The sequence below is a fragment of the Trichechus manatus genome, unplaced genomic scaffold, assembly GCF_000243295.1.
Source record: "Trichechus manatus latirostris isolate Lorelei unplaced genomic scaffold, TriManLat1.0 scaffold00042, whole genome shotgun sequence".
In the NCBI taxonomy this organism is placed as follows: domain Eukaryota; kingdom Metazoa; phylum Chordata; class Mammalia; order Sirenia; family Trichechidae; genus Trichechus; species Trichechus manatus.
Window position 1 is genome coordinate 12540458 of NW_004443978.1, and position 27334 is coordinate 12567791.

The following is a 27334-nucleotide window of genomic DNA, read 5'->3' on the forward strand; positions in this document are numbered from 1 at the left end:
TACAAACCGTGATCTCTTTGCTCTCGCTGTTGTGCTTCTACAGCTTTCTGTGGGGGCTTCTGTTACGTCTTACTTTCTTCCAGGGTCCTCATGGCTCAGCCAGGGTCCACCTGATTTGCCATTTGGAAAATTGTACAAATATGAAATATTAAATTCAGTTCATGTGGGACCAGAGTGGACAGCAGTGCCCTAAACTTGGCTTTTCCGTTGGCTTCTCAGTGCTTTACGAAGGAGCTTGAAGCCATTTCGCTGTCTTTTTCCCACCACCTGCTCATTGCAGCTGCCCTAGTGGCATGTATCAGGCAGCTTCCCAGCAACTTGAAAAGCCCTCCTGTCACCTTAGCAGGGATTCCCTTCCCCTGTGTGGGGTCAGAACAGAGGCAGACGGTCAGAACTCTTTAATAATAGAGTAGTAGTAGTAATAGTATTAGTGATGATGCCAGTTATGGAGAATAACTCTGTACCCAGCCTCTGTGTTAAATGCTGTACGTGCATTATCATTTACTCTTCAAATGAGGAGAGTGCCAGTGTCCCCCGTTTATAGATAGGCAAATTGAAGCCTGCAGTGGTTATGTAACAGTTGAGGACCATGTCAACAGAAAGTGGAGCATAGCAACTTGAATCTAGGTCTACTTACCATCCAACTCTTAACCACTTTGCCCCGTTGTCTGCTGACCACACAGCTGCTGCACGTGTAGACCAGTTCTTCACAGTGCTGCAGCCTTTCTTGAGTTGCCCAATTTGTCCGTTGCCACCATTTAAATCCTGCTCGGCCTTTAGAGCCCCACTCAAACCCCATTTGCTCTGTGCAGTCTTTTCAACTGCCCAGTCCTGAGGGACTTCCCTAAACAACCCCAGTAGGCATCTTCTTAGTTACAAACACTGGTGATTACCTACTTACATGCAGCTCATTTTCTTTGCCATCTTTGAGAACGTGTTCATATTGTGCCCTGGTTCTTTGCCCACCATTGGCCCCCTACATCCCACTTTTATATATATTATCTCCTCCTTTGAAAATATTATATAGTATGCAGTTGGTGCTCAGTGAGTATTTGCTAGTTGGTAGACAGACAAAAGGCTGAGTTAGGGCAGTGCCTTCTCTGGTACCCATGAGTGCTGACTCTTATGACCCCAAGATCACGTGTCTGAGAGTTAAGAACTTGGCTTTCATTTTCAGGATAGACCAGTCAAGTTGCTGCTGGTGACACCAGAGGGCTGGGAGCATCATGGTGTATCAGCATCCGAGTCTAGAATTTCTGAATTTTGGGGCTGAAGGAATATAGAGAGACTAATTGACTTTCATTTTATACATGAAGACATAAGACTCAGATTTAAGTAACTTGGCCCAAGTTCACATAGTGAGTGACTCCAGACCTCCCTGGGGTCAAACTTATTTTCAGACTTGGCCATTCTAGCCTGCTGGCTCTGGATTCAGGATGCCTGAGCCAGTAGAAAAATGACTTTCACACATTTGACCTCATGATGTATTCTTTATCATGGGAGGTAAGTGTTTGGTTCCACAGTTTGGGGGTTACTGGAATTTCTGCAGTACTCTACCTGCTTTCCTAGTTCTGTCTCTCCTTCTCTCCTCCCCTTTCCCACACCCTCTACTTAGCCAAACTAGGTTTCTGGTTTTCTTTCATATTGCTTCTGCCCCTGGAGAACCTTCCATCATCATTTCCAAAAGTTCAGATTCCCACTGGCCTCTTCAGACTCAGCTTAGAACTGCCTTGACCACAAAGATCCTCCTTGATTGGTGATTTTAAAAACTCTTCAGAGCATAGATTTCTTTTGTCAAAAAAATATTTAGTGAAATCCCAATATATAGTCAATAATCAACTGTTCTATTGAAGCAGGGGTGGTGGGCTCAGTATCCGGTACATCCCTCTCTGAGGACTTCTTGGGACACAGTGGGAATATCTGTGCCCTTGATGGTAGAATTCCTTCCAACTTTTAGACACTTGCAGCACTTGTTCTGAACCCCCTTTGTGGCCTATTGTCACTTCACGCTCTGTGTTAAACGTATGTGACACCTTTTCTACTAGAAGGTAAAGCTCTTTGCACATAGGTTTTGTCTGGATCCGTGTCTCATGTAGCAAAGAGGCTCAGGAAATACTGTTAATGATTGGATTCATGTGGCTCCTGTCTCTGTAGGTTAGAACATGAAATCCGGCAGCTCAAGGAGAAGATCTGTGAGGTTGATGGCATTCAGAAATGGGATTGTGGGACCCTGGAGGGGAAGGCTTCCTCTTCTAGCTTGCCACTCAGTACTGAAAAGTCTCAGGCTCATCTGATGCCCCTGATGGACGCCAGGTACTTGACGTTTAGTGGATGCCATATCTGCATTTGTAATGTGGTTTAACGACTCGCTTGGGTCCTTGTACTCATCAGATTGCATGTGGAGGGATCTACGAAAGGCAACAAGCAATGCATGTGCCTGAAACATGCTTTATCTTCATCGGTTGCTGCCCCACCGGTGGTGGGGTGTGCTATTGTTAGGGAGTCAAAGATCTGGGACCTGTTGATACAAGTTGTGTGTGTGAGAAGATAGAATTAAAAGGTTCAGAGAAATCAGCCCAGCCAGGAAGAAGTGATGCAAGGCCAGATTGGGAAGAACAAAGAAGTAGACTTATTTGAACTGTACGAACATAGAGGACTTTGTGCTGACAGTTAATTTTATATGTCATTGATTACAGATAGATGAAATCTGTTATAAAAACTGTACCAGTATGTTCAGAATGATCATAAATAGCATAAAAATATATCTGATGTTACTATAGAAAAATAATTTTCTCTCTGAGTGGTACTGTGAATTGTTCCATAGTTTAGAGGTCCCAGATAAATCAGCTTAATCATTCTTTGCCTGTAAGAAAATGACGGTTGTTTTCCTCAACCCGTTCAAGGTCAAAGGGACATTTTAAATTGGGTAGTCCTGAGCTCTGGATATTAGGAGATTTAGAGTATTTGGATATCAAAATGTAATAAGAATGGCATGAGCCTATGTATCCCTTTAAATCTAGGTCTGCATCTTCCATATTGCTAGTTTAAAATTTAAGTAAATGTCATGTAAATGGCCTTGGCTCAGGTTCAGTTGCACATGGTTTTATTTTTAGTACTAAAAGGTAAATATTGCACTTTATTACCTTAAATGCATTCTTCTGCGATGTTTTACTTAAAATATTAATAATCTCTTTACCTGGCATTTTAGAAAATCATTTTTACCTTGGTCAGTAGTACAAAAAGTATTTACAGGGTTATGCATATGCTTGGAAAGATGAAGCTGAATTTTTTTTAACATGCTAAGATGTAAACATGGAAAACAGTTAATTTAAAATAATTCATCTAATCAGTGTCTGTAGGATTGAGGGCAAGGGGGCCTGCAACTGAGTAAGACTTCTGTTTGGGCATACCAAACCCCTAGAACGGCACTAAAATTCTCTGGTCTCTGTGGTCCCTCTGGGTGGAATGGCCTAAAGCCAAATCAGCCAAACCAGAGATTGGGCCAAAATCACCGAAATGGTGAAGGTTGATGGTTGTGTGTCATACAGCTTCACATATATTCTGTGGGGTATCATATATACAGTTGACAGTTCCCTTAAAAGTCAGATGTTTTTGGCTTCTACTCTGCCTTGGCCCACTTTGCCAGATGTTTTGGAAAGTAAACCAAACCAAACCTGTTGCCATCAAGTCGACTCTGACTCATAGTGACCCTATAGGATAGAGCCCTTCAAGATGTGATTTCTACCAACTAGTGCAGATAACCTAGTTGGAGAGACAAGACAAATGAGGAACAATGCAAGACATTGTTTGATCTTAATAGTGAAGATTCACAGAGAGTGTGTCCACCTACCCTTTTTTATTTTCATAAATGACCTTGTTGTTGTTGTTAGGTGTGTTGAGTCAATTCCAACTCATAGCAACCCTATGTACAACAGGACACTGCCTGGTCCTGTGCTATCCTCACAATCGTTGTTATGTGTAAGCCCATTGTTGCAGCCACTGTGTCAATTCATCTTGCTGAGGGTCTTCCTCTTTTTCACTGACCCTCTACTTTACCAAGCATGATATCCTTCTCCAGGGACTGATCCCTCCTGATAACATGTCCAAAGTATGTGAGACGTACGCAGTGAAAAACAATTGTTATCATTTTCTGTTTGAAAAGACTGAAGCTCAGCAAGTGAAGTGTATGGTCTCAGAGTAAGGCCTGAGACCACAGAGCCTTGTGAAGCCAGTGTCTGTGACTCCCCCTTTTCTGCTGTGGGGTTCCACTAAGAACATCTGGAAAAGATTTGGATAAGATCACTTAGTCTCCTTTCTATTCCCAAGATTCTGTCATTCATCAGGTTCTCTCCAGTTTGGGGGAAAACCCAGATAGTGAACACGCAGCACTGGGTTTCTTAGGAGAAAGATGTTCAAGGCCTCAAGGTGGTGTTACTGTTTGGCATTTTGAATGAAAAAGGCCTCTGTTATGAAGGCATGATAGAGAAAGGAGCTCAAAATGTCCTAGGTGGTTAAAAGTGTTCAAAGGGCCCTGTCTCCATGTTTTAAGGATCAATGCCTACATCGAAGAGGAAGTCCAAAGACGCCTTCGGGATTTGCATCGTGTGGTTGGCAGTGACAGCAGGGCATCTGCAGAAGGGATGAAGGTGAGCTGAAGGGGCGAAGTCATATGGTCATTCCTTCTCAAGATGCCCTTTAAAATAAGTTAGGGTTGGTGGTGGTAAGGGCTTATTACCGGTTCTCAGTGAGAAAGTTCAGGTGTTACACTGAAATACAGATTGAATATGGAACATTCTAGAAATAAATAGTTAAATATTGCTCAAGTAGAGTTTAACAGTTTGTAAATAGTATTAATTTGAGAGTAACTTTATTTTAAAATTTTAGACTATTAGGAGAGTTGTTAAGGAAATATAAGTCTCCTAAAGTGCTGTATTTACTTTGCTTGATTTATAAAAATTCTACTTGTAATGTTTTCCCATTTTATCCTAAAACACAACTCCCTATTTTCATAAAGCATTTAATTTACTTTATAAATTACCCAAAGTGGAAATATACATTTTGCCTTTGAGAAAATGTATATTTGTGACAAGTTGATTTTTATCAACAAAGACATTTCATTTCTGTCCTGCATATTAAAGACTGTCCTAAGGAAATCTTGCTTTAAATATATTTTTTTAGAATTTTAAGATTAGGAATAAGTGGTTCAGTTCCCTTACAAGCAGATGATGAATAGAGTCATGTTTACCTAGGGAATATAAGTTCTATAGAAAGATGTCATTTTTGAATGGTGAGTGTGTTTCTTTAGAATTTTGTTCCCTTAAATATTTCTGATCAACTCAATTTTTTTCCAGCTATGAAAACACTGTAATTTAATATAGAGGGCTTTTTCTTTTCAGGATAATGAGAAACTTCAAAATGGCACCATTCAACGTAAGCTAAAATACAAGGTAGGTAGTGATTTTTCAGATTGATAAGGTCATCTTAAATTAATAGCATGCTCATCTGATTAAATTTTCTTAATGTTTAGTTGCATAATTAGAATTTTGAAGTTCCAGTGAGATTAATGGCTAATAGGGAAGGCGAGCTATTATATAGACTGAAAATTAAATGGAATCCTGCAGGTTGAAAAGTGCTTTGACTTTATTTGAATGGCATCTGGCTATGGTGGAGGCCTTTTGCCCGGTATTTCATTTGTAACAGTATCGTTTTCCTTGATCTGTATTTAAAAGGCAGAATTATATAATCAGAATCAGATACGGCATTTGGAACTGAAAGGGAGTGCTTCTCTTCGTTTGAAAAACCCTGTTCCTTTTGTAGACTGAGCTGGCGCTAGTAGAAAGGAAATAATCTTGATTGATTAGCTTATTTCTCTGGTGGATTGTCAAACCAAAGTTCATTTGAGCATATGATTTGTAGGATTTTACTTGTATTTTCCTTTGCTGAGGGGCATGTCCTTCCCATACATTCCTAAACTTAAAAGAAAAATAAAATTTTATACTAGATGATAGAAATAGATGGTGTCCATGCAATATTGAAGAGAGCAGGAGAGTAGGTGTTCCACAGGCCATCCCCCCTCTGCTGATCATCCAGTAATGACCCTGTGTTCCTTCTGGATTCCATCTCCTTAGAAGACAACCTTGTAACAAGCAGGATGTTGCCTTTCATTTGTGTGTGTCTGTAATACCTGACAGATAGCAGGCGTGTATTGAACCTTTCGTGGTGATAGTTTGTAGATGAGGATGATGGCAATCTAACCAGGACAGACATAATTAATGATTCCCATGAAACAAGCCAAAAGGAGAGAAACACATGGTCTGGGTTGGAATGCTTGTGAATTTTTTTTGGCCTTGCCATCTGATTTTTATAAGTATGCCCTGATTTATTCTACATTTTGGATATATGGGCATGTACTTATTTTCATGACTAAATTCGACCTTTTAAAAATTGAATCAAAGGTCTTAGGATTTATGAAAGTGAAGTAAGAGACCAAGAAATGGATACTATGGATCAATACCGTACAATGTATATCTATCAAAATATTCACCAATATACAAGGTATATAATATGGAAATAGATCTTCTATATGTGAATTAGATCATCTGTTCTAATTTTTATTATTCTTAAATCATATATCAGTCAATACAAATGGCTCAGGCTTTCTGTTTAACATCTGAATCAATCCGCAAAGTGAAACCAATGACTGCAGGAATCATCATATGCAGAAGAATCACAAAAGGTGATCCCACATCTGCATTTCAACTGTTTTTTGACATCTTGAACAGAAAAGGGACTCTTGGCTGGCACAGTATCTTGCACCACTTCTGCCCAAAGATGCCACTGTCATTTGCAGCATCATTAGAGGGGAGAGGAGGGAAGTGGATCAGAACACCCACTGGAGTATTCTCATGACATGGAACATCTCAAGCCCTAAGACTTCCGCCTCAGCATCTCGAGAGAGAGCCCACAAGCAAAAGAGATCAGTCTTTGGTACAAGAGGTGTTGCAGGACAGTAATTATAAATATAGTTGTCCTGAGCATGCTGGCAATTTCAAACCAAAATGTTGTAATCTGTCTAAAATCTCTTTTAACTTGTTTAAAGAAAGCAACACCAGCAACGCAGAATATTTTCAGGATATTTCAGAAAGTTCAGTAAGCTGATGGCTCATAGAGATGAATGCAGCTTGAGGAGTGAGTACAGCTGGACTTTGCTGTGACATACTTCCCAAGAAGTGTTTATAAGTAGTGGAAATACCCAGACCAGGTGGAGCAAGGTGCTTTGCTTTGTTCCCTCTGACAGTATTTCTAGGGACAGTGTTCCTCCGGGAGCCCCAGCTTTGGTGTCTCGTAGGGAGCAGCAAGCTGAGAAAGAGGTAGCTGCTAAAAAAATTAGCTTTCCAGAAAACCCATTGCCGTTGAGTTGATTCTGACTCGTGGTGACCCTATAGCAGTTGTAAACATCAGGACAGAAGTAAACAATGGATTGGAGTATTTTTACCCCAAGTTCTCAGACCTTTATGAAGATGCCAGTCATCACCTGCTGTAGGCTGGCACAAAGGTGATCAGTCAAGCCAGGCATATGGGCAGGCTGTGTGACAAGTGGGCTGACCTCCCGTGTAACAGCCTTCATCAGAAATCTGCCATTTCTGAAACACGCATCCCTGGACATGCCCTTCAAGTGACACCTGGCGTCATCAGACTCTCATTGTTTTCCCAAAGCTCAGGTTGGCAGTAGCCACAGGGAAGAGGCAGGGGACATGAGGCCAGCAGAGAGCACCATGTCCTACACAGCTCCTGCCTTCACAGCTGCAGGTTTACCAGGTTCCTTGCCAACCTCAGTGTCCCGGCTTGAATATGAAGATGCTAGAAAGAGCTCTGCATTTTAAGCAGACTGAATGCCGAAACTTCAAGAGCACCCTTTAAAAGACCTTGAACATGTCGCTTTTCTCTGCCAGAAACTTTGGGTGGCATGAATGAAGTCAAAGATGTTTACTGGTTTGCTGTTGCTAACTGCACAGAACCTGATCCCCCGCCAGCATGTTTGCTTCTGCTTCATTCAACTTTATTTGCCCTGGTTCTGTCAGATAATCACCCTGGCTCAGTGGGCATTTTTCTCCTCTCTCGGGACTAAAGGAGATTCAAGTCAGCTTTGACGGACAGAGTGTTTGAGTCCTGGCTCTGTAGAGGGTCTCTTGCTCACTATATTCTGTTACCACAATACCTTTCTCAACACATATGCTGTGAGCTCCTGTGTGTCTAGATGCCAGAGTCTGAGGCTGCTTCCTGCACTAGTCATCCTTTGCTAAGGCAAGATCTGGTTCAGCTTTCTCTTGATTGGAAAACAGAAATCTCTGATTTAGTTCTGGCAAACACAGTTCGATTGTCGTCTAAATTCCAGAGTACCTTGGTCGACATGATTTACTTTCTTCATGGAAATATGGAGATCAGCATCCCCACTCTGGCAGAGGTTCCGTTATTGCTCTACACGGCAGTCAGTGTTGAGGATGACTTCAGCCAAAGCCATTGCCAGTCAGCCAAGGCCATTCCCAGTTACTAGTCCTTCTGAACACCCACATTGCACTTGTGAGGGAAGATGGCCTTTTCATCCTCACACTAAGTCTTTAAACCTATCTCCTCCAGCTGCACAATTCGATATGATCAGATGTCATGCTTTAAGTGAATTCAGGTATGTTGTTGCAGACAAGAAAGATTTATTAACAATAGAACTTGTCTTCTTACAAAAACTCAAACTTGCATCTGACCTAAGAAATAGTCCTCTGAACACCCTCAGGAGGCTAAGAATGCCCAATTGTTCACCACCTGATTGTGGCTTTCATGTAGTCAGACTGTGGCAGGGGATGTCTGGGAATTAACCCGAAATTCATAAGATGAGGCTCTTTGGCTCATCTCACATTTGACAAGAATCTAGGGAGGAGACTTAAAAACACAGAACATGGTTTTTTTTAGTAATATTTTATTGTGTTTTCAGTGAAGGTTTACACAGAAGTTTAGGTTCCCATTCAACAATTTCTACGCAGATTGTTCAGTGACATCAGTTACATTCTTCATGACGTGAACATTGTCAATATTTCCGTTCTGGTGGTTCTGTTTCCATTAATCTAGTTTCCCTGCCCCCTTACATTCTCATCTTTTTTTAAAGTAATTGTTGACCTTTTGGTCTCATATAGATGCTGTTTTAAAGGAACACAGTACTCATGGGTGATATTCTTTATTTTGTGAGCCAATCTGTTCTTAGCTAAAAGGTGACCTCAGACTAGTTTAGGTTTAAGGTTTAAAGAGGCTCTCAGGGCTATAGTCTTGGGGAATCCTCCAGTCCCAACCAGTCCAATAAGTCTTTTTTTTTTTTTTAAAGAATTTGAGGTTCTCTTCCACATTTTTCTCCCATTCTATCAGGGTACATCTTTTATGACCCTGGTCAGAATGGTCTATATTGTTAGCTGGGCACCATCTAGTTCTTCTAATTTTAGAGTAGATGAGGCAGTGGTTCATGTAGACTATTAGTCCTGTAAACTAGTTTCTTCTTTGAATCTTTGATTTCTTTCTTTCTCTTTTGCTCCAGGTGAGTAGAGACCAATAGTTGTATCTTAGATGGCTGCTCACAATCTTTTTAAGACCCCAGACACTACTCACCAAACTGGAATGTAGAACATAAACTTTAGGAACTGTATTATACCAATTGACGAAGATGTCCCACAAGACTGTGGTCATAGTCTTTCAACCCAGGAAAGCAGTCCTGCAAGGCGTTTGGTTATGCCTAAAAGGTACCAGTAACTGTGTTCCCTATGTGCTTTATTACATACAAGAATATATGTGCATACAGTCACATATTTGCATACACCTATATAGCAGCGGTTAAGAGTTCGGCTGCTAACCAAAGGTCGGCAGTTGGAATCAACCAGCAGCTCCTTGGAAACCCTATGGGGCAGCCCTACTCTGTCCTGTAAGGTCGCTCTGAGTCGGAATCGACTTGACGGCAATGGGTACATACGTGTGTGTGTGTATACATCCACACACACACATATACTCACATATACATACCTATGCACAGATGTATCTACATGCATACATATATACCTGCACATATATTTTTTGGTGGTTGTTGCTTTTGTTTCAAAATCATATATGCCATAGCAATTACCGAAAGGTCCCTTTGTGTACATTTTAGTGATATCGTTTCCCTTCATCAGGCTGCACACACTTCACCCTCATTTGTTTGTTGCCTTTCCCATCACCAAAAATAACAAGTGTGTAGTACCTAGAGAGTTAATTCCTCTCGCCCTCCCCGTAACCACCGATGAACGTTAGTTTCTCTGTATTTGCCTGTTCATGTCATTTCATAAAAGTGAGAACATACAATATTTGTTCTTTTGTGATTGACTTATTTTGCTCAACATAATGTTCTCCAGTTGCATCCATGTTCCAAGATGTTTCGGGAACTCATTTTTATCACTGAGTAGTATTTCATTGTATTTATGTAGCACATTTTACTTACCCATCCATCTGTTGATGGGCACTTGATATTCCCATCTTTTTGCTATTGTGAATAGTGCTGCTATGAACCTAGGTGTGCATATGTCTGTTCGTGTCACTTCTGTTAGATCCCTAGAGTATATATACCTAGCAGTGGAATTGCGGAATCATATGACAGCTCTACAGAGTATGTTGAGGAACCACCAGACTCTTCCACTATACCTGTACCATTTTGTATTCCCACCAGCAATGGATGAGGATACTAAATTACATATTTTTTGAGATCTTTAATAAAATGAACATTTTGAAGACAGTCAAAGGAATATGACTATATCAAACCTACAGATCCCTAAAATTGAAAATGTAAATATTTTAAATATCTACAGTAAAATAAAATAGCTGTTAGCAAAGCACTGATCAGACGTCTTCATCACCACCTTGCGTCATTTTCTTGAAACTCACACTTGTATACTTGAGTCCACCCATTATTTGTGAGGCTGTTAAAGCATTTCTGATTGTTTGGCTTCCGTATCGGTTTATGGTATGATGACTTGGAATCTATCTGTGCCTGCTGGATTCCTGTGGGCTAATTAGTGCTACCTGAAAAAGTGCCCAGGTTGGCAGTGACCTTCACTGACATCCTCCGTTTTAGCCGTGATTAGGACAGCTATATAGCAGAGCCCATTAGTGATGCATCAAGCTTCCTATAAGGACCCAGGGATTTAGAACGTCCTCCCAACACAATGATAGGAGGCATCAAGACAGTGACACATACCCTGCAGTGCCTTTTTCCTCAGCTAATTGCCTTTTTCTTCCACCCTTCATGGTTTTTGTCTGTTCTCTTCCAATCTATGCAATTTCAGCTCTTCACTTGTGGGTTTATTTTTTGACTATTCCTCTTCCCACCTCCCCTCCCCGTTCCACTTCTTTCTCTGAACTTCTATATTTCTCTTCGAGAAAGGCTCTTCATTTTCAAGTCTGACTTTTCTAATGGCTTCTTTTTGCTGCCTTGTCAAATATATGGTCCCCTTACAAGGCCCTCAGCTCTTTTCACTGCCTATCCTCCATCTTGTCTGACAGCCCACCTGTTACTCATACCTCTGGCAGAGATATTCTGTCGACCTAAGCCAACTGATGCGGTGGCCTCCCAGCTGAGGTGAGTTCCTGCCCTCATCTGCTTTGCCCGTGTCTTCTGTCTTCAGGAAGTACCATCCGGTAGTCAGTACTCTCCTCTGTTAGCAGCTTAAGATGATTTTCTTTAAGATCTCCCTGTCTTCTGATTACCCTGTCCTCTTTATCCACCTCTGTTCAACAGTCCTACGAAGAATCAGGATACCTGTTTTGTATGTATTTTTAATTTCTTCTGTTCCCTGAGTTGCTCTGCCTATATCTTCCTGTCTCACAGATGTGGGTGTCCTATTAAATTCCAAGTCTCTGAATGAAGGAGATGTGCCTCTTTATTGCTCCACCTCCTCCTCTTCTACTCCCAGCCGTGATCATGCATATCTCAGGGAGCTACTCCCTGAATGTCAGACACAGTTGAGTGAGTCAGCGATCCCGTTAAGCCATTCATTTTAGGCCTGGCATGGAGGGATCATTTGTTATTCTGGTAAAATCTCTGTATAATGTACAATGTAAGTGTTGTAACCAACTGTTCATTTCTGTTTCTAAGCAATGACAGGGATGGAGTCAAAGCTTAACGTATCCAGAAACTTACCATCTCCATCTGCCCAGGAATTGTACATCTTCCCCCTTTTTCCTCTTTAGAGCTAATAACAAACAACTTAACTTGTTCTGCATTTTCTTCATTAAGTTCCGGGGAAGTGAACAGAAAGATGGAGAAAGGCAGGAAACTGGAAAATAGATCATGATCCACAAAATGGTGGCACCAGCCTTGTTTGGTTTGGCCCGGCGGAGGCTTTTTGGTTTTTTGAGGCATTTAAATTCAAACGTGTTCAGATGGAGCATGTTCTTGTCACTTCCAAAGCCACCCACACCCCCCTACACGCAGACACCCTGTCGCCTTACGCCTGAAGGCATTTGAGTCTGTGATCCTCATCATTAAAATTGTCACATTCTTGACTAGTAGGTGTCCTATCTTGAAAAAATACTCTAAAATATACCATGGTAGTCTTCTAATATTTGTTCAATAATCTTCTAATTTATTTTCACATTTTTTCAGCTAATATATTTTGCATTATTACCTTTTTTCAGTTGTCCCATTTTTTTTTTTAATATATCCTTGATAAGAAAAATAAAATTAATGATCATGAAGAACAGAGAGTGGAATTAAAGATGACAGAAGAGGTATGCCATCATTGGGAAAAGGCAGCAATTCATAACTAGCACATAATTTCAACAAAGAGTGATAAATATTACATAGACAAACTTGCTTGTCCTCATGAGTAAAAAAAGCATAATTCTACTATGTTATGAATCCTGGTCTTAAGTGTTTTTATCATATGGGGCATGCAGCAAATATTAGTGTTACATTTCTCTTGATAACTTCTCCAGTCTGCTTTATGATGCAAGTAGGAGATGATGAAACTCATGTTCAGATTTCCCTACACAATAGAAGCAGCCTGTGGCATTCAGATTTTACATGTCACTTCTCTCACCTAAGCACACTTTTTACCTTGAAATAAAATATGGATCTCAAGTATGAGAGTTTGACTTGCTATCTGGGAAGTATTAAGGTTTCATAGTACCTGTGGAAGCCAGTGGTGTAGTGTCTTTGCCATCATCCACTGTGGCTTTGGCCTTAGCGAGCCTCCCTCTGCATCCAGTGGCTTGCTCTCCAGTTCTGAACCCATGACACTACTATAGTGGAACAGTTATGAAAGTCTAGGTGTTCGATCTTTGTAGCATTTCCTCAGTTGTAATCAGGTTTTCAATCAAAAGAAGGTAAGTACATGCATAGTTTGTTATATGGCATTTAGCAGTGTTCTAATATAAGCATAAACATTTACATTGTGGGACTTATTAATTCATTCTAGATAATACTTCTTTGAGTACTTTTGAAACAGTGATTTCATCTGAATTTGATTAAAATCCATTTTGCTCACAGCTGCGTGTTTTGCAGACTTGTGGTTGGCAGGGTGAATTTATTTAGTCTTTGTTGAAAAACATTTCAAAACAGTTTGTCTCCTCATTCTCATTGCTGAAAAAAAATGTGTGTGCATCCCCTTGGAGGAGAATACTTAAGCCTTACAGAGCTAGTAATTACAGTAATTTTTGTTTACATGCTTTACCCCAGATGATTTAGAGCTTTGTTTGGTAAATAGACGAGAGCCTCTTTTAATAATGCTTCTTTGATGGTCAAGCAGTCTTATTGGTTAACTCACTGTCTTATTAGGTCTTTTGTTAATTTAGTTACATATTTTTCAGTTAGCATCTTATATGACTCCTATTCCTTAAGATATTTGTTGTGATGGATGTTATATCAGTCAGCCGTTGCTGAATAACAGCTCCCGACATCTCAGTGGCATACAAAAAAAAGCAAAAGCTTTTATGTCTCTCTGATTGGTTTGCAAGTAGGTTGAAATGGCTCTGCTCTGTAGAAGCATATCTATCCCCCACCACCACCTTTCTTCTGAATCTTAGAATTTAGCAGCATTTGAACCAGAGCAAGGACTTGGCATACATCAGTGAGTGAAAATGTGTGGCACTTTTTTTTGTCATAGTTAATCAAAGACATTGTAGAAGTAGAAGGGAGAACACCTAATTTTCCCTCCTGAGGGCCCTAAAGTGTGTATATCCATGTTTGGTGAAGAGAGCCACGTAGCAGTTGTTGCCACGGTATCACTTAGTCCACCAAAAAAAAGAAAAAGGAAAAAAAAAACCCTTTGCCGTTGAGTCCATTCTGACGCATAGCGACCTTATGTGACAGAGTAGAACTGCTCCATAGGGTTTCCAAGGAGTGGCCGGTGGATTCGAACTGCTGGCCTTTTGGTTAGCAGCCTGAGCTCTTAACCACTGCACCACCAGGTCTCCAGATTAGTCACAGTAGACCCAAAATTTAGTCTCCTTTAAATCAGCTGTTCAATGATGAGTTGTCCAGAGAGAAGGACCTCTGAAGGCACCAACTAGTCTTGCATGATCTGGGAAAAGATGGTGATATTTTTAATGATTCCAAGTTTGAACATTTATCTCATGTCCACTGTCTCTCAATCTTGGAACAAAATGTTGGTCAACTCAGATCCATGTGGGAGAAGTCGTCTCTTCCAGTTAGATCATGGATTGGTAATGTCCTGCTAACCTTTCACCCAAAGGCCACTAAACTCAAGGGATTCCACAAGCATCTGGGTCTAAAAGAGTTTGTCATTTATTTACTTTTTTTACAGGTAATTTATCCCCAAGGATATATAAAAATAAAAGAAATGCTCTTTTATTTGAAAACCTGTATTTCTTTTTCCTGATGTGAATTTTCTTGTTTCTTCATATCAGACTGTTATTAAGCCCTGACCTTGACAGGGATGGTCAGGGTGTACTGAAGCACGTGTGGCCGCATGTCTTAGCAAAATGCAGTTCAGTTGTATTTCCTAAGCTTTAAAGGTAGCATGGAATAAAGATAAGGTCCCTATACTACATAGGTAGACTTCACCTTCTGAAGGTGAATGTAAACATGTCTAGGCTATTTACCATACTAATAATTTGCACCCGCTCACACAAGTCACCTTTATTCCATATTTCTTATAACATGGCTTGTATTTGAGAATATAACATTCTCACCATCTTTCCTGCCCCAGGTCTCCATTTTCAGACCACTGGGACATAATAGTAAGTGCTTGATAAATAGTAGCTCTAATTAAAACTATCATGACGTGTGGTTGAAAAAGGGCAGTATTAGAACTATGTGCTCTGCTGGAAACAGAAGAGAATTATTAATTTTGTTAAATCTGATAAAACTCAGGTTTGCCTGTATTTTTAGAAGCAAAGCTTGGATATAAGCTCTAAGGGGTTAGATGGCAGTCCTTAGGTCTGACCTTGTCATAGTCAAGCGTATACTGAACTCATCCATCCATTACATAATTAGAGTGTTTAGGGAGAAAAGTTTCTGACTCCTTTTAGAACTGGACCATTCAGAGCCCTCTGCAGTGTCTGATAGTAATCTGAGTGGATGTTAATACCACTTCCTGTTAATTTCCATAATTTGTCCCTTTTGAAAGAGACAGCCTGAGGAGGTAGAGAAGATTCTAATCTGAATATTTAAAATGTAGCCCATGTTCTGCCTGTTTCTTTTGGCTAAGAACCCAACTACAGTGTTTTACCCACAATGGAAAATGGCATATTTGTTGACACAAGAATGTTATTTCATTAAAAGTTATGAGAAAGTATTTCTTTATATTTTTATTTTGAAAGATGATGCTTATTATGCACAGAAACAGATAAGTTACTAATTATGTACTTTTTCTTGACTTTTCATTTCTAAATAAAACCATTCTGCGGTGCATTTAACAGTGGCCTGAAATGTCTTATACTTTTATCCATACTGGAGCTGTTTCAGAGAGATGCTTCAAACATACCACTCTTCATGTTTCTTTACCTCCTATTACGATGTGTAGCCGACGTCCCCTTCCAAATCTAAGATTAGTCTTTGCTGCATGTAGAGAAACTGTGACTGAATCCAAAATAAAGAATGCAATCGAACTTTAAAAGCATCCATAAGTAATGGAATATAATGTGATATTGTACACATTTACTTGTCTAGTATAAAACTCAGGATATTCAAGATATAGCTACTTTCAAAGCAAAAATAAATTTAGGAAGAACCAGACTGCAGGACTAATTTTCTCCATGAATCACTGCCTCCTCCACCTTGAGACCAGAATTAGATGGTGCCCAGCTTCCAGCAATGAATGTTCTGATCAGAGACAATAGATGAATCCTGATAAAAATGGGAAAAAAATGTGGAATAGAACTTCAAATTCTTCAAGAATCCAGACTTACTGAACCTATTGAGGCAGGAGGAGCCCCTGAGACTATGGCCCTGGATTGCTCTTCAAACCTTGAATTGAAACTATTCCCTGAAGTCACCTTTAACTTAGTAACAGTTTAGCCAAAGGAGTAAAGATTGTCACCCTTGAGTATTGTGTTAAAAAAAAAAAAAAAAAGGCAGTGGCTCCTGTATCCAGTCTGGAATGACCTTTTGAGGTACACATGCAGGTACGGGTATGTAAAGGGCTGTCCTAGATTTAGGCAAGCTTTGTAAACATTAGGAGATCTGTTCCCTCCCAGAGGACTATTCCCTACTTAATTCATATACCCAATGAAGTTAACAAAGGCAGAGATTTTTTTCTGTAAAGGATATATCAACTTGAGCTTCAAGCAACTTTCTTTTCGTTAGGGATTAATTTCACAATTATACGTTATTGGAATAGAGAACTTTCCAGTCTTAACAGGCTCCTGAAATAACTAGACCATCAATTATAGTCTTATCACATTTTGAAATATGACTTATAAAAAGAGAAAGTTAAGGTAGAGTGGAACAACCAAATCTTGTTTAAAACTAAAGGTCTTAAAAATTACAAATACTTTGTAAAAGTTATAGTTTATTCTCAGGATCTGGCTCTGTGTTGACAGTGTTGGTGCTCACTAATGGATATCCTTATTTGATTGTATATGCTAGGGGTGCCCTTAGAAAAAGGCATTTGGAAAGTTGAAGTTAAGTTTCTGTGACTTAGCTAGCAGAATATACCCAGGGCCGTTTTGACCTCAGCCCTCCCTCAGCGATAATGGTGACCTTTAGATAGCAGTGTGCATGTTCATACACCTTCTCACTCAGTCCCTCATCACAACCTTCTAATCCCACTATGCTGTAACTATCAGTTTACTTGTCAGAGTCGGCCTCTAATCATAACTCCCACAAATGCAGGATTCTGTCTTGTTCACAGTTGGATTCCTACCATAGAATTGGAATTTGATACATGTCATGCCACATTCCATAGAGGAGGAGACTGAGGTTCAGGGAGGGTAAGTTACTCAGAGACCAAGTTCTAGAGCTGAACCTTAGTTCTGAGTTTTCTCTCTCTTTCAGCATCTCTGAAGTGAACACCACCTGGAATCCCAAGTCCGTTTCCTGTGGTTGCTTCAGGAGAGTAGATAATGGTAGAGATACAATACCAGTTGTCTTACATTTATTGTTACTGTCATCCATGCCTTTTTGAGAACCAATAATACACTTGACCTTGAAAAATTCGAGTATATAAATGAAGGTATCCTAAGGCAAAATTGTGAAAAGGTAAAATTTGTCTTTCAAAACTTCTTCTTCAGTAAATACTTGTGTGACAACTACATGCCTAAAGTGACAAAAGTCCAGTAGATAAGGTTGAAAGAAAGCCAGTGGTCCCCAACAAGATCTTGTGATGTTTAAGAATTTTTTTCTATTACCGTTCCCACCTAGTTGAAGGGAAATGATAAATTGCCTTTCTTCCTCCCTTTCCTCATTCTCATTTCTTAGGACAGAACTTAATAACTCTACACAAACAACTCCTCACCAAGTCAGCCATAGTGTTGGCCTTTTGGTCTAATCTGTAGGGAGTGTTCAGGTTCCTCCTAAGGTAGAATGAGTGGATCTTTCCTTCTCAGCTAGTGTTATCAGTTGCTAATTGTTGCTTGAAATCTCTACAGTAGCATTCCCCTTTTGCTGAGGTTGTCCCTAGGTATAACATGATCCCAACCCAACTTGCACATGCAGGCACACACACATAGTACAACAAATCGATTCTCAAAGAATTGTATCAGATGTAGAAATTATGTGCATACCTGAAGAGCATAGTTATTAAGCAGGACATTTAAGGGTCTAGGGTTTAATCAGCAGAGCAAGAACCACATGACTAAGCCAGGGCATTTGTTGGCAAAGACATTTCTTAACATTAATGTACTCTTTGAAAATAAGTAAGACCACCAAATTCTCTGCCTTTCTGTCTTTAAATAGATGAATGTATTTCATGTGTCAGGAAATGTCTACATTTAAAGAAATTTGGCAGTGGACTGAAAGTCCATTGAAGGTCTTTGGTAATGCACATATTAAGAAACCCTCATTTTAAGAATTTTCACTATGGTTTTTGATACTAAGGACAGCTAAATATAATAGCATTATTGCAATAAGCAATTGATGGTTCTTGTCTTGGGTGATCAGCCATTGGGGGCCAGGGGGAGCAGATTAGGATGTTTTAAAAGACTTTGGTAGCTTCATGTGTATCATGCCAAAGCTAGAATGAAAGCAGTAATCTCACACAAAGCATGAGCCTTTATGTCATCCAGAAACCGGTACTTTCACACACATATGGGCCATCCGTGTTACCCTGGCTAAGGATCTAAGGGTCCATGACCCTTTCTGCCTGTGAGAAAGAGGACTCATTGTCTAGAGTTTTCTTTTCAGTCAAATGAGTGGATCTCACTGCAGAATCATGGAGTTTCCTTCGTCTTCAATTCTGTGTTTCTGTGTATATTTGACGTGTTTGTTAGCTCAGTTTATCTCAGATGGATGAAATTACTTTGAAATTTTATGATAGTGGCGATGAAAGTGGGCTCCGGATTAGCCTGAATCCAAATCCTGGCTCTGCTACTTGACTCAATCAAGTTACCTAAACTCTCAGTCTTGGCCTCTCATCTGATAAATATGGTTAATAATGGTTAGTACCTCATAGGGGAATTGTGAGGTTAAAGTGGAGCACTGCATATAAATGGTTTAGCACCGTTCTTGGTATATAGTAAGTATTCAATCCATGCTAACTCTAATTATTATTTTTGTTGTTACTGCTACTACTCCCAAAACATATTTTCTTATGTTTTCCAAAGCCCCAGGTTAGTGCAAATTATAAGAATTATTTAGAGATTTTTCTCCCATTCACACTCAAGAAAACTCATTTTGAAGATTTATTTTTTTTCATAATGTATCTTGTGAAACCCTTCTGGCTTCTGCCATCCAGATCGTACATATTTGTCAGACCATGTTGATTATTTTTTATCAAATGACACCTTAAGAGAATACTTGGGATTTTTTTTAAATTGTGGTACAAAGAGCTTTCCACACAACGCTGGCTTATAAAAATGCCTAGAAGTTAAAAATGAAGTAAATTTGAATAAAATTTCCAGCTTTTGCAGTTTTATGTTCAGCAGTCTGATTGTCTGTGAAGAAAAAAGAAGTTTGTTCGATGGTCAAAATATTTCAAAAAGGAATCTGGTTTATACTGATTTTTTAAAGTCAGAATACATAATCTATCCCTTTGTTCACTTGTTCTTGTAAATTGGAAGGAACTTCAAAGCCAAACAACGTTTTGAAGTGCTTTTGCCCTAACTTCTTGAATGGTATATCTAAAGAATGATCTTTTGTTATGAGAGAGGCTTAGCACTTTTCTTTAAAAGGAAACCTTCATTTTTCTAAATAAACTCTACAGATTTGATGCTCTTTTCTCTAGGTGAAACACATTTTCTTTCTCCTACCTGAGCAGAGTATTTTCAGTGGAGTGATCTTGGTTTCTCTTTGTTCTCCCTGTCTGATGTGCCTTTGATAGCGGATGGTTTCTCGCTGTTTGGGAGCAAATCCATACGACCTGAAGGACCCAATTAAAATTAGTATTCCACGCTATGTTCTCTGTGGACAAGGAAAGGATGAGCACTTCGAGTTTGAGGTCAAGGTAAGTGTACCTTCTTTACCTTTCTGGAGGAGTGAGTGAGTGATGCTATGCAGTGCTTTCTCTTTCATTTTTTGTAAAAGATGACGAAGCTACAAGTGAATATCTTATTTTGTAAGATATCAGTCACACCTTTCTTTAAGCCCAGTGTGTGAAACTCTAGACTGTACAACACAGAGGAAAACTATCCCATAAAAGGTAGCGGTGGTTGGGTAGTTAGACAGTTCCCACACTTAACCAGTACATAGGTCGGGTGACCAGCCATCCTGGTTTGCTCAGGACTGAGGGGTGCCAGGACAGTTGGTCACCCTGCCCATGAGCTTAGACTCAATTCTCTTATCTGTAAAATGGAAATGATATTTATGTCGCAGGGATATCAATACATATGAAGTGCTAAGTCTAATGACTAGTATATAATAAACAATGAATGATAGCTGTTACTATTATTACTATTGATGCTGTTGTTGTTTCTATTATTATTAATTGGGAAGCTCTCCTAATCTGTTTAAAACATTATTAGATTTATACAACTTTTCAGGAAGATATGTGCTTGTGTTTCCTTACATCAGACTTTCTGAAATAATGACTTCATCTTTATTTCTAATTTATTTCCGTTGACTCGTAACACTTCATAAAATGTTGCTGGCCACCATCGCCCCCTCAAGGAATTAATGATAAACCCCTCTCTATATTCAAGGATAGATGAGGGCATTGATATAATGAAGTCCACCAGCGTCACCAGTATATTAATGCATAAGAGTATTCTCGGAGGTGGTTTTGTTCGGATAATACCAGATTGGAAATCTAGATGCTGAATTTTGTAGACTGTGGTTCTCTTACAGTTTGATGAGTGACCCTAAGTAAGTCTTTTAACTTTTCTGAGCCTCAGTTTCCTTATTGGCAAAATGAGAAGATTGAAAGACACCAGTGGTTTCCAAATTTCTTCTTCCCTGAGAAGCCCTTTGTTCAAAGACTGTCTTAGGTTGAAGAGCGCTGTAGAAAGCAGAGACTTAGAGCTGCTGCAGGGTAGGAGCCTGAAACCAGTGCTACCTCCCCAGCTGCTGATGCACCTCAGGGCACCCCCAGGGCTCTGGGGGATTTCTCCCTGCAGGCATCCATCTTTTTCAGTTTTCCTGAAGAAACAGTGCAAAATAACTTCTTTTCTAATTAACTAGGTTTCTAGATTTTAAAATCTCCATATAAAATTTCTATTTTTTTTAACCTGGTCATTAATTTATATATTTGAGGCTTGTGTTGAGAACGTTTGTTGCTTGGTTGCTTGTATGTTGTTGTTAATGTTAACATACCGGCCAGATTCTGTGGTTTCTTATTCAAACATTATCCCATGTCCTTGGTCTAGTATTTCCCACTGCCCTAACCTAATGCCCAATTCCTGTTAAATTCCTTTTCAGGTGTTCTCAGCCATTCTAAATGGTGTTTGTGCGTGTGGGTATGTGTATAGTTCTAGTTGTACATGTATATAATAGTATATTTAAAAAAAAAATCCCATTGCCCTCAAATCAATTCTAACTCGTAACAACCCTACAGGACAGAGTAGAACTGCCACATAGGGTTTCCTAGGCTGTAATCTTTATGGAAGCAGATCACCACATCTTTCCTTGGAGTGGCTGGTGGATTTGAACTGTGGACCTTTTGGTTAGCAACCAAACACTTAACCACTGCGCCACCAGGGCTCCTTGTAATGGTATATAAGAAAAATAAAAACCAAACCCATTGCTGCCATCGAGTCAATTCCAACTCATAGCAACCTGATAGGACAGAGCAGAACTGCCCCATAGGGTTTCCAAGGAGCAGCTGGTGTATTTAAACTGCTGACTTTTTTTTTGGTTAGCAGCCAAGCTCTTAACCACTGTGCCACCAGGGCTCCTGTAATAGTATATACATATATAAAAATAGTTTCTGATGGTGCGTTTGCATTATTTACATATTGCTCAATTAGGGAGTAAAGGATTTCTCCAAAAACATAGAACTCACAGCACTGGAAGGCATACGATGACTTCAGTTGGTATATGGATTTATTCTATTTTAATAGATAAATGTGTTGGTAAAATACCACTATCATCTACAGTTGAAGATTTCACAGATAGAACTTAAGACATGGATAAAGAAGATATTTATTTTTAGCTGAGTTGATTTAAGTAAAAATTGCAAGCAAATAATAATACAGATGCCATGCAGATGTGGCAAAAATTGTAAAGGTGCTACTATAAAGGCAGGTTGGAGAAACCAGGTACAGAAAACCGTATGGAGCCGTTCAGAGTCCAGGCTTTCACTTCAAAATACGTAAAATCCAAATCCAAAGAGTTCTGCTTCCTTTGAACTTATTATCAAAGCCACGTTCTGAAAGCGCGGCATTGTTCTGCTTCCTTTTGTGTTCATCACGGTGCTGTAATCACTAGCACCAGAAATGGACTGTTAGTTTTTACTTGGAGAGTTCCTCGTTCTCCATTTAGGAAGGGCCTCCTGATGCCTTCACAGATAGGTATGCCCCTGTACTTGAGGGCACACCCCATTACAGAGATAATCAAAGCCTGGAACTAGAAACACAGTCTGACAAAACAAATAAAAATGGCTTTGCTCTGGTAAAGGCATAGCTATTAAAGTATACTGGGTACACTAATGTCCTGGCCAGTCTCCTCCAGGTAACCTCACCCGGTCACGCAACCCCACTGTGCTTCATGGGTAAAATGAAGATAATAAAACCCGCCCGACTGTGTTGTGTGAGGGCTGTGTACGTGTATATATGTAGCACTTAGAACAGTGCCTGTCACATGCTAAGTGCTGGATGCATGTTTGTTATTAAAAATAAAAAGGTTTAGGGAATGAAAGAGACTTTACCCTTGGAATCTTCTTAATGACTTTAGATGTGCAGTTGTATCTTCATGTGGGTCTTGTGGGGTTTTCTTGGTTATTTGTTCTTTCTCAGAGTTTTGAATTTGAAAATTAAATGTTCCAGTCTCCTCCATCCATCATTTGTAAATTTTAAGTATAGGCAATGTTTCCTAGAAGAAACAGTCACACAGGTTAGTAATTTGGCTACTGATAAATTCTTCTCTTGATGAGCTAGTGGATTTAAGAAGGCGAAAGTAAAAATTATTTTTAAAAGAAACTATTTTCTATTTAGTTGTAGGCCTTTATGAAAGAATATTTAGTGTTAGTATATATAGATATTTTATATTATTGGACTTCATACTTTAGAAAAATTCTTATTGCTTCTCTTTAAAAAGAAAAAAATCAATTTTTGTTTTCTATCCTTCCGCATGATGATCTTAAAGTTCTTTTAGACAGCCTGCTTCTGGGGTTTGAATACACACAGCAAGATCCTGTGCCCTCTGGGATCAGCTCAGCAGGATCTTGACACCCGCCCTGGTGTGAGACCCTGTTAAATGTGTAACTGGCTGGTGGTTACTGCCAGTTGCTTTAAGGGGCCGAGCTGACTAGTGTGAACACACACAAAAGTCTCTTTGGTGAGATCTCCACTTGACGAGTTGGCAAGGCAGGCCCAAGGTATGGGCTGCCCCAGCTCTCTCTTTTTAAAAAAACTTCTTCCTTACTTATTCGCACCCGCTACCTCCCTACCCTTTTCTGCTCACCTCTTCCTTATATAGAGCTTATCAGTCATTTAAATCACTCCTTCTTCCTGGCCACTTGCCATTTTAAGCTCCACTCTGGTAGCTCCAAACTGTCTCTTTGTTGCTGAATGAAGTAGTGATGGGCATGTTAAAGGCATTGGAGGTAGGGTATGGAGCGTGGAGTTTGGGCGAGGGGAGGGAGAAAGCTTGGCTTCCAAATGCTCATTTTCTGATCCTTGATGGGTCCTGAGGAGGTTTTGTCACTAAACTTTAAAATTACAAAATCAGAGTTTTTCATTAAACTAAACTATATTTGATTCACAGGGACTGTCTTTTATACCTGCTTTATTTTGGGGAAAATTAAAAAGAACTTTCTTTTGTGAAATACCTGTGTGATAATATATAAGTAGAGAGTTATTTGTTTGTTTTTGGTCACATTCGATTTTTTTAAATCGGCTTTGTTGAGGCATAATTTACATACGTACACATTTTAAGTGTCGTTTGGTGAGTTTTAACGTAGGTATACACCCATATACCCACCATGCCAATCAAGATTTAGAATATTTCAGTCACTCCAGAAAGTTTCCTATGTCCCATTATAGTCAGTGCCTATCTCCAGCGTCCAGGCGAGCAACAGTCTGCTTTCTGTAACTATAGATTAGCTGTGTCTGTTCTAGAATGCCTATAAATGGGATCATACTGCATTTCCTCTGTTGTGTCTGATTGCTTTCCCTTAGCATGACATTTTAGAGATTCGTCCGTGAAGTTGAGAATAACAGTAATTTGTTTCTTTTTATTGCTGAATAGCTTCCATTGTATGGACGTATCACAGTTTGTGTATTAATTTCTCTTTTCTTGGTGTTAGTTTGTTCTAATGTTCTCACCTGACAGTACAAACAGTTGTCAGCTCTGTGTCAGCCCCCCACCCTTATTTTACTGGTCCCTGAAGGACACGTTCCTGGAAACTCCTGAGTCAAGGTATCATTTCCCATTGCCCTTAAGTTGTACTTTCCAGCGGGTGCTCTGGAACTGTGTCTACATGGCCATGAAGATGTCTGTCCCCTCGACTGGTGTCAGAGACGAGGCAGGAAGGCTGAAGGTGCGCCTGTCTCACTGGTCTCCAAGAAGAACATGTTCTGTGTTAAATGCTGCTGAATGTCACCTGCTGGCCAGCAGGATGTACCTGCAAAATATGCACTTGCGTTAAACTGCGACTGTCAGGAGCAATTCCACTGATTGGAATACACAGTCATCTTAAAACTCCAGCTTCAGGTGCTCTTCAGTGATTAATACATAAAATCGGTTACACTGCATTATGCTTGCCATTTTCAGTTAGCTAGGACCGGACTAGGCAGGATTTAATTTTTAGGTTACATTTCAGCATGATACAAAGCACCAGCCTGGAAGTCTACGGTTAAGGCTAACAGAGGTTGTCATACTCTTATATAAGTTATAGAGAAAAAAGCAGATGTTTCCAGCTTTGTTTAAAATTCTCTGCCTTTTAACTTACATATCAGCATGGTGATAGAAAGAAAGAAGCCAACAGTGGTGTATTTTTTTTATATATATATTTTTTTTCCTGAGAGCTTTTATTCCTGTATAACATAAAAGTAATCATTATAAGAGATTGTCTTCAAGTCTCCCTCTTACTGGGTGTGGTAGTGCCCCTCCCATTGGCCATCCCCTCCCAGCAGATGCCACAGCCTGCGGTCACGTTGTTTTCTCTTTTCTGTTATTGTTGGGTTTATTGCTTGCCTTCCCCAGTAGAATGGAAGCTCCATGGGACCTGGTCAGTCTTGTGCAGCACTGACTCCTCCACCCTCACACAGTGCCTACCCAATGGTGGTCATCCAATAAAGATTCCTCAGCAACATATCTAGACCACCATCATATCCCTGGCCCACAAGATGCTCTCTCTGGCATAGTGACTGTGTGCCCAATGTAAACTGTCTCCTATGGACCCCTCTGTGCTCTGTCTACGCTGATGGATTCAGGCATCTTGCCCATTGCTCCTCCTTGTGGTCTGGCTGGCTGTCCAGCCATCCAGCATGCATGTGGTTGAATTGAGCTTCTTTGTGCTTGAGTCCAAGAATGCAGTCTCTCCCATCTGTTTTCTCCCTGTCTTCTCTCCATTTTCTCAACCTTACCCTCCAACACACAAGCATATGCACATGCGCCCTCACTCACAGATTATTTTAGTTCAGCTGGGTTTAGTTTTGGCTCTTCTACACAAAGAGGTAGATGTTTATGCCCACTGTCTGCCCTCTGGACATTGTCCTTGGCACCTGGTCACTTGCCAGTCCCGTGCTCATGGAAGTTCATGTTCTAGTTTCATCTCCTTTTAGGAGCCCTCTGACATCCTAGGAGGTCAACCCTTTTGACCCATAGCACTGGTGGTAGCTTTGGTCCAAGGAGCACTGGTGGCACAACGGTTAAGTGCTCAGCCTCTAACCTAAAGGTCAGCGGTTCCAACCCACCAGTGGCTCCACAAGAGAAAAGACTTGCTGATCTGCTTATGTAAAGATTACAGTCTAGGAAACCCTTTGGGACAGTTCTACTCTGTCCTGTAGGGTCACCATGAGTCGGAATTGACTCGATGGCACAGAGCAATGACAGCTTTGGTTCACTTACATATCAGGAACCACATGTCTTACCTTGAACATATGATGTCCAACACAAGATTGCCTGATTTTAACCATTCGATTCTTGGTTAACATACCGTAGTAACAATCTCCTCCTCTTGCACCAAAATGCTGCCTCATTTTGCATTAACTCCTGGTCAGTGGCCTGAGAAAGAGGGGAGAAGGAGAGAAAACAAAAATAACGAATGATAGCCAGAAAGTATAACCTCAAGGAAGTTTTCCAGAACAACACTTCTGGACCACCTGCCAATAATCATTGAGTACCCCAAGTCGTGGCAGTCACTCTGTTTTCAGTTACGTAAATGTAGATACAACATACGAGCCCTCCCTTCCAGTTGTATTCAGTCTAGGCCTAGAGCTGGGGAGATGCGTAGCACTGAGAGGTCTCAGATCTGCTGCACCCTCCCTAACAGGAGAGACCCCGAAGGTGAGATGTGGTAAAGTGTAAATGGCAGAGGGGCAGTTCAAGTGGGACCCTAAAATTACAGCTGAAGGACCATGGGTCAGGAACCACTGGACCAGTGACTGAAAAATAGTTAAGGAAGCGCATCAGCTTGTAACAGCAGGAACAGACTGGCAGCAAAAGTTGGATTTTATTTGGCCTGAACAGATTTTTTGAATTTTGAATGAGTTGTTAACATATAAAAATAAGAGATCTTACACTGAAGTCCAGATTTCCCAGAATCTCGTGGAAAGTCGGGAGATCTGGGAACCCGGGTGACGTTCCTGCATGGCAGCACATGGCCAGAGCTGAACAGTGGCTACTCACTCAGTGGACATCTGTTCTCCACTTTGCCACAGACCTCGGTACTCCCTTCAGGTGGAAAATCACCTTGATGAAATGGCAGCATCTGGGTGCACTGTCAGGCCAACTGTCCCGAAGGGCACAGTCACAGAGGCTGTCAGACCAAATTAAGTCTTTAATCACACAGTTTATTAAATGAATCTTAAGACACACACAGAGAAGCGAAGG

At 40.2% G+C, this 27334-nt stretch overlaps 1 protein-coding gene across 8 annotated transcripts in view; it reads left to right on the forward strand.

The window, feature by feature from the left end:
* Positions 1 to 27334, forward strand: part of KIF16B (kinesin family member 16B) — a 447597-nt gene that overhangs the window by 263203 nt on the left and 157060 nt on the right. For 7 of the 8 annotated variants that reach the window (XM_004376454.1, XM_023731419.1, XM_023731420.1 and 4 more), the window contains 4 exons: positions 2155 to 2313; positions 4550 to 4646; positions 5397 to 5447; positions 20007 to 20129. In XM_004376454.1, coding sequence (XP_004376511.1) covers positions 2155 to 2313; positions 4550 to 4646; positions 5397 to 5447; positions 20007 to 20129 — 430 coding nt within the window. Of the gene's footprint in view, positions 1 to 2154; positions 2314 to 4549; positions 4647 to 5396; positions 5448 to 9577; positions 9743 to 20006; positions 20130 to 27334 lie in introns of those variants that run through there. The other variant, XM_023731424.1, reaches the window with a different exon arrangement.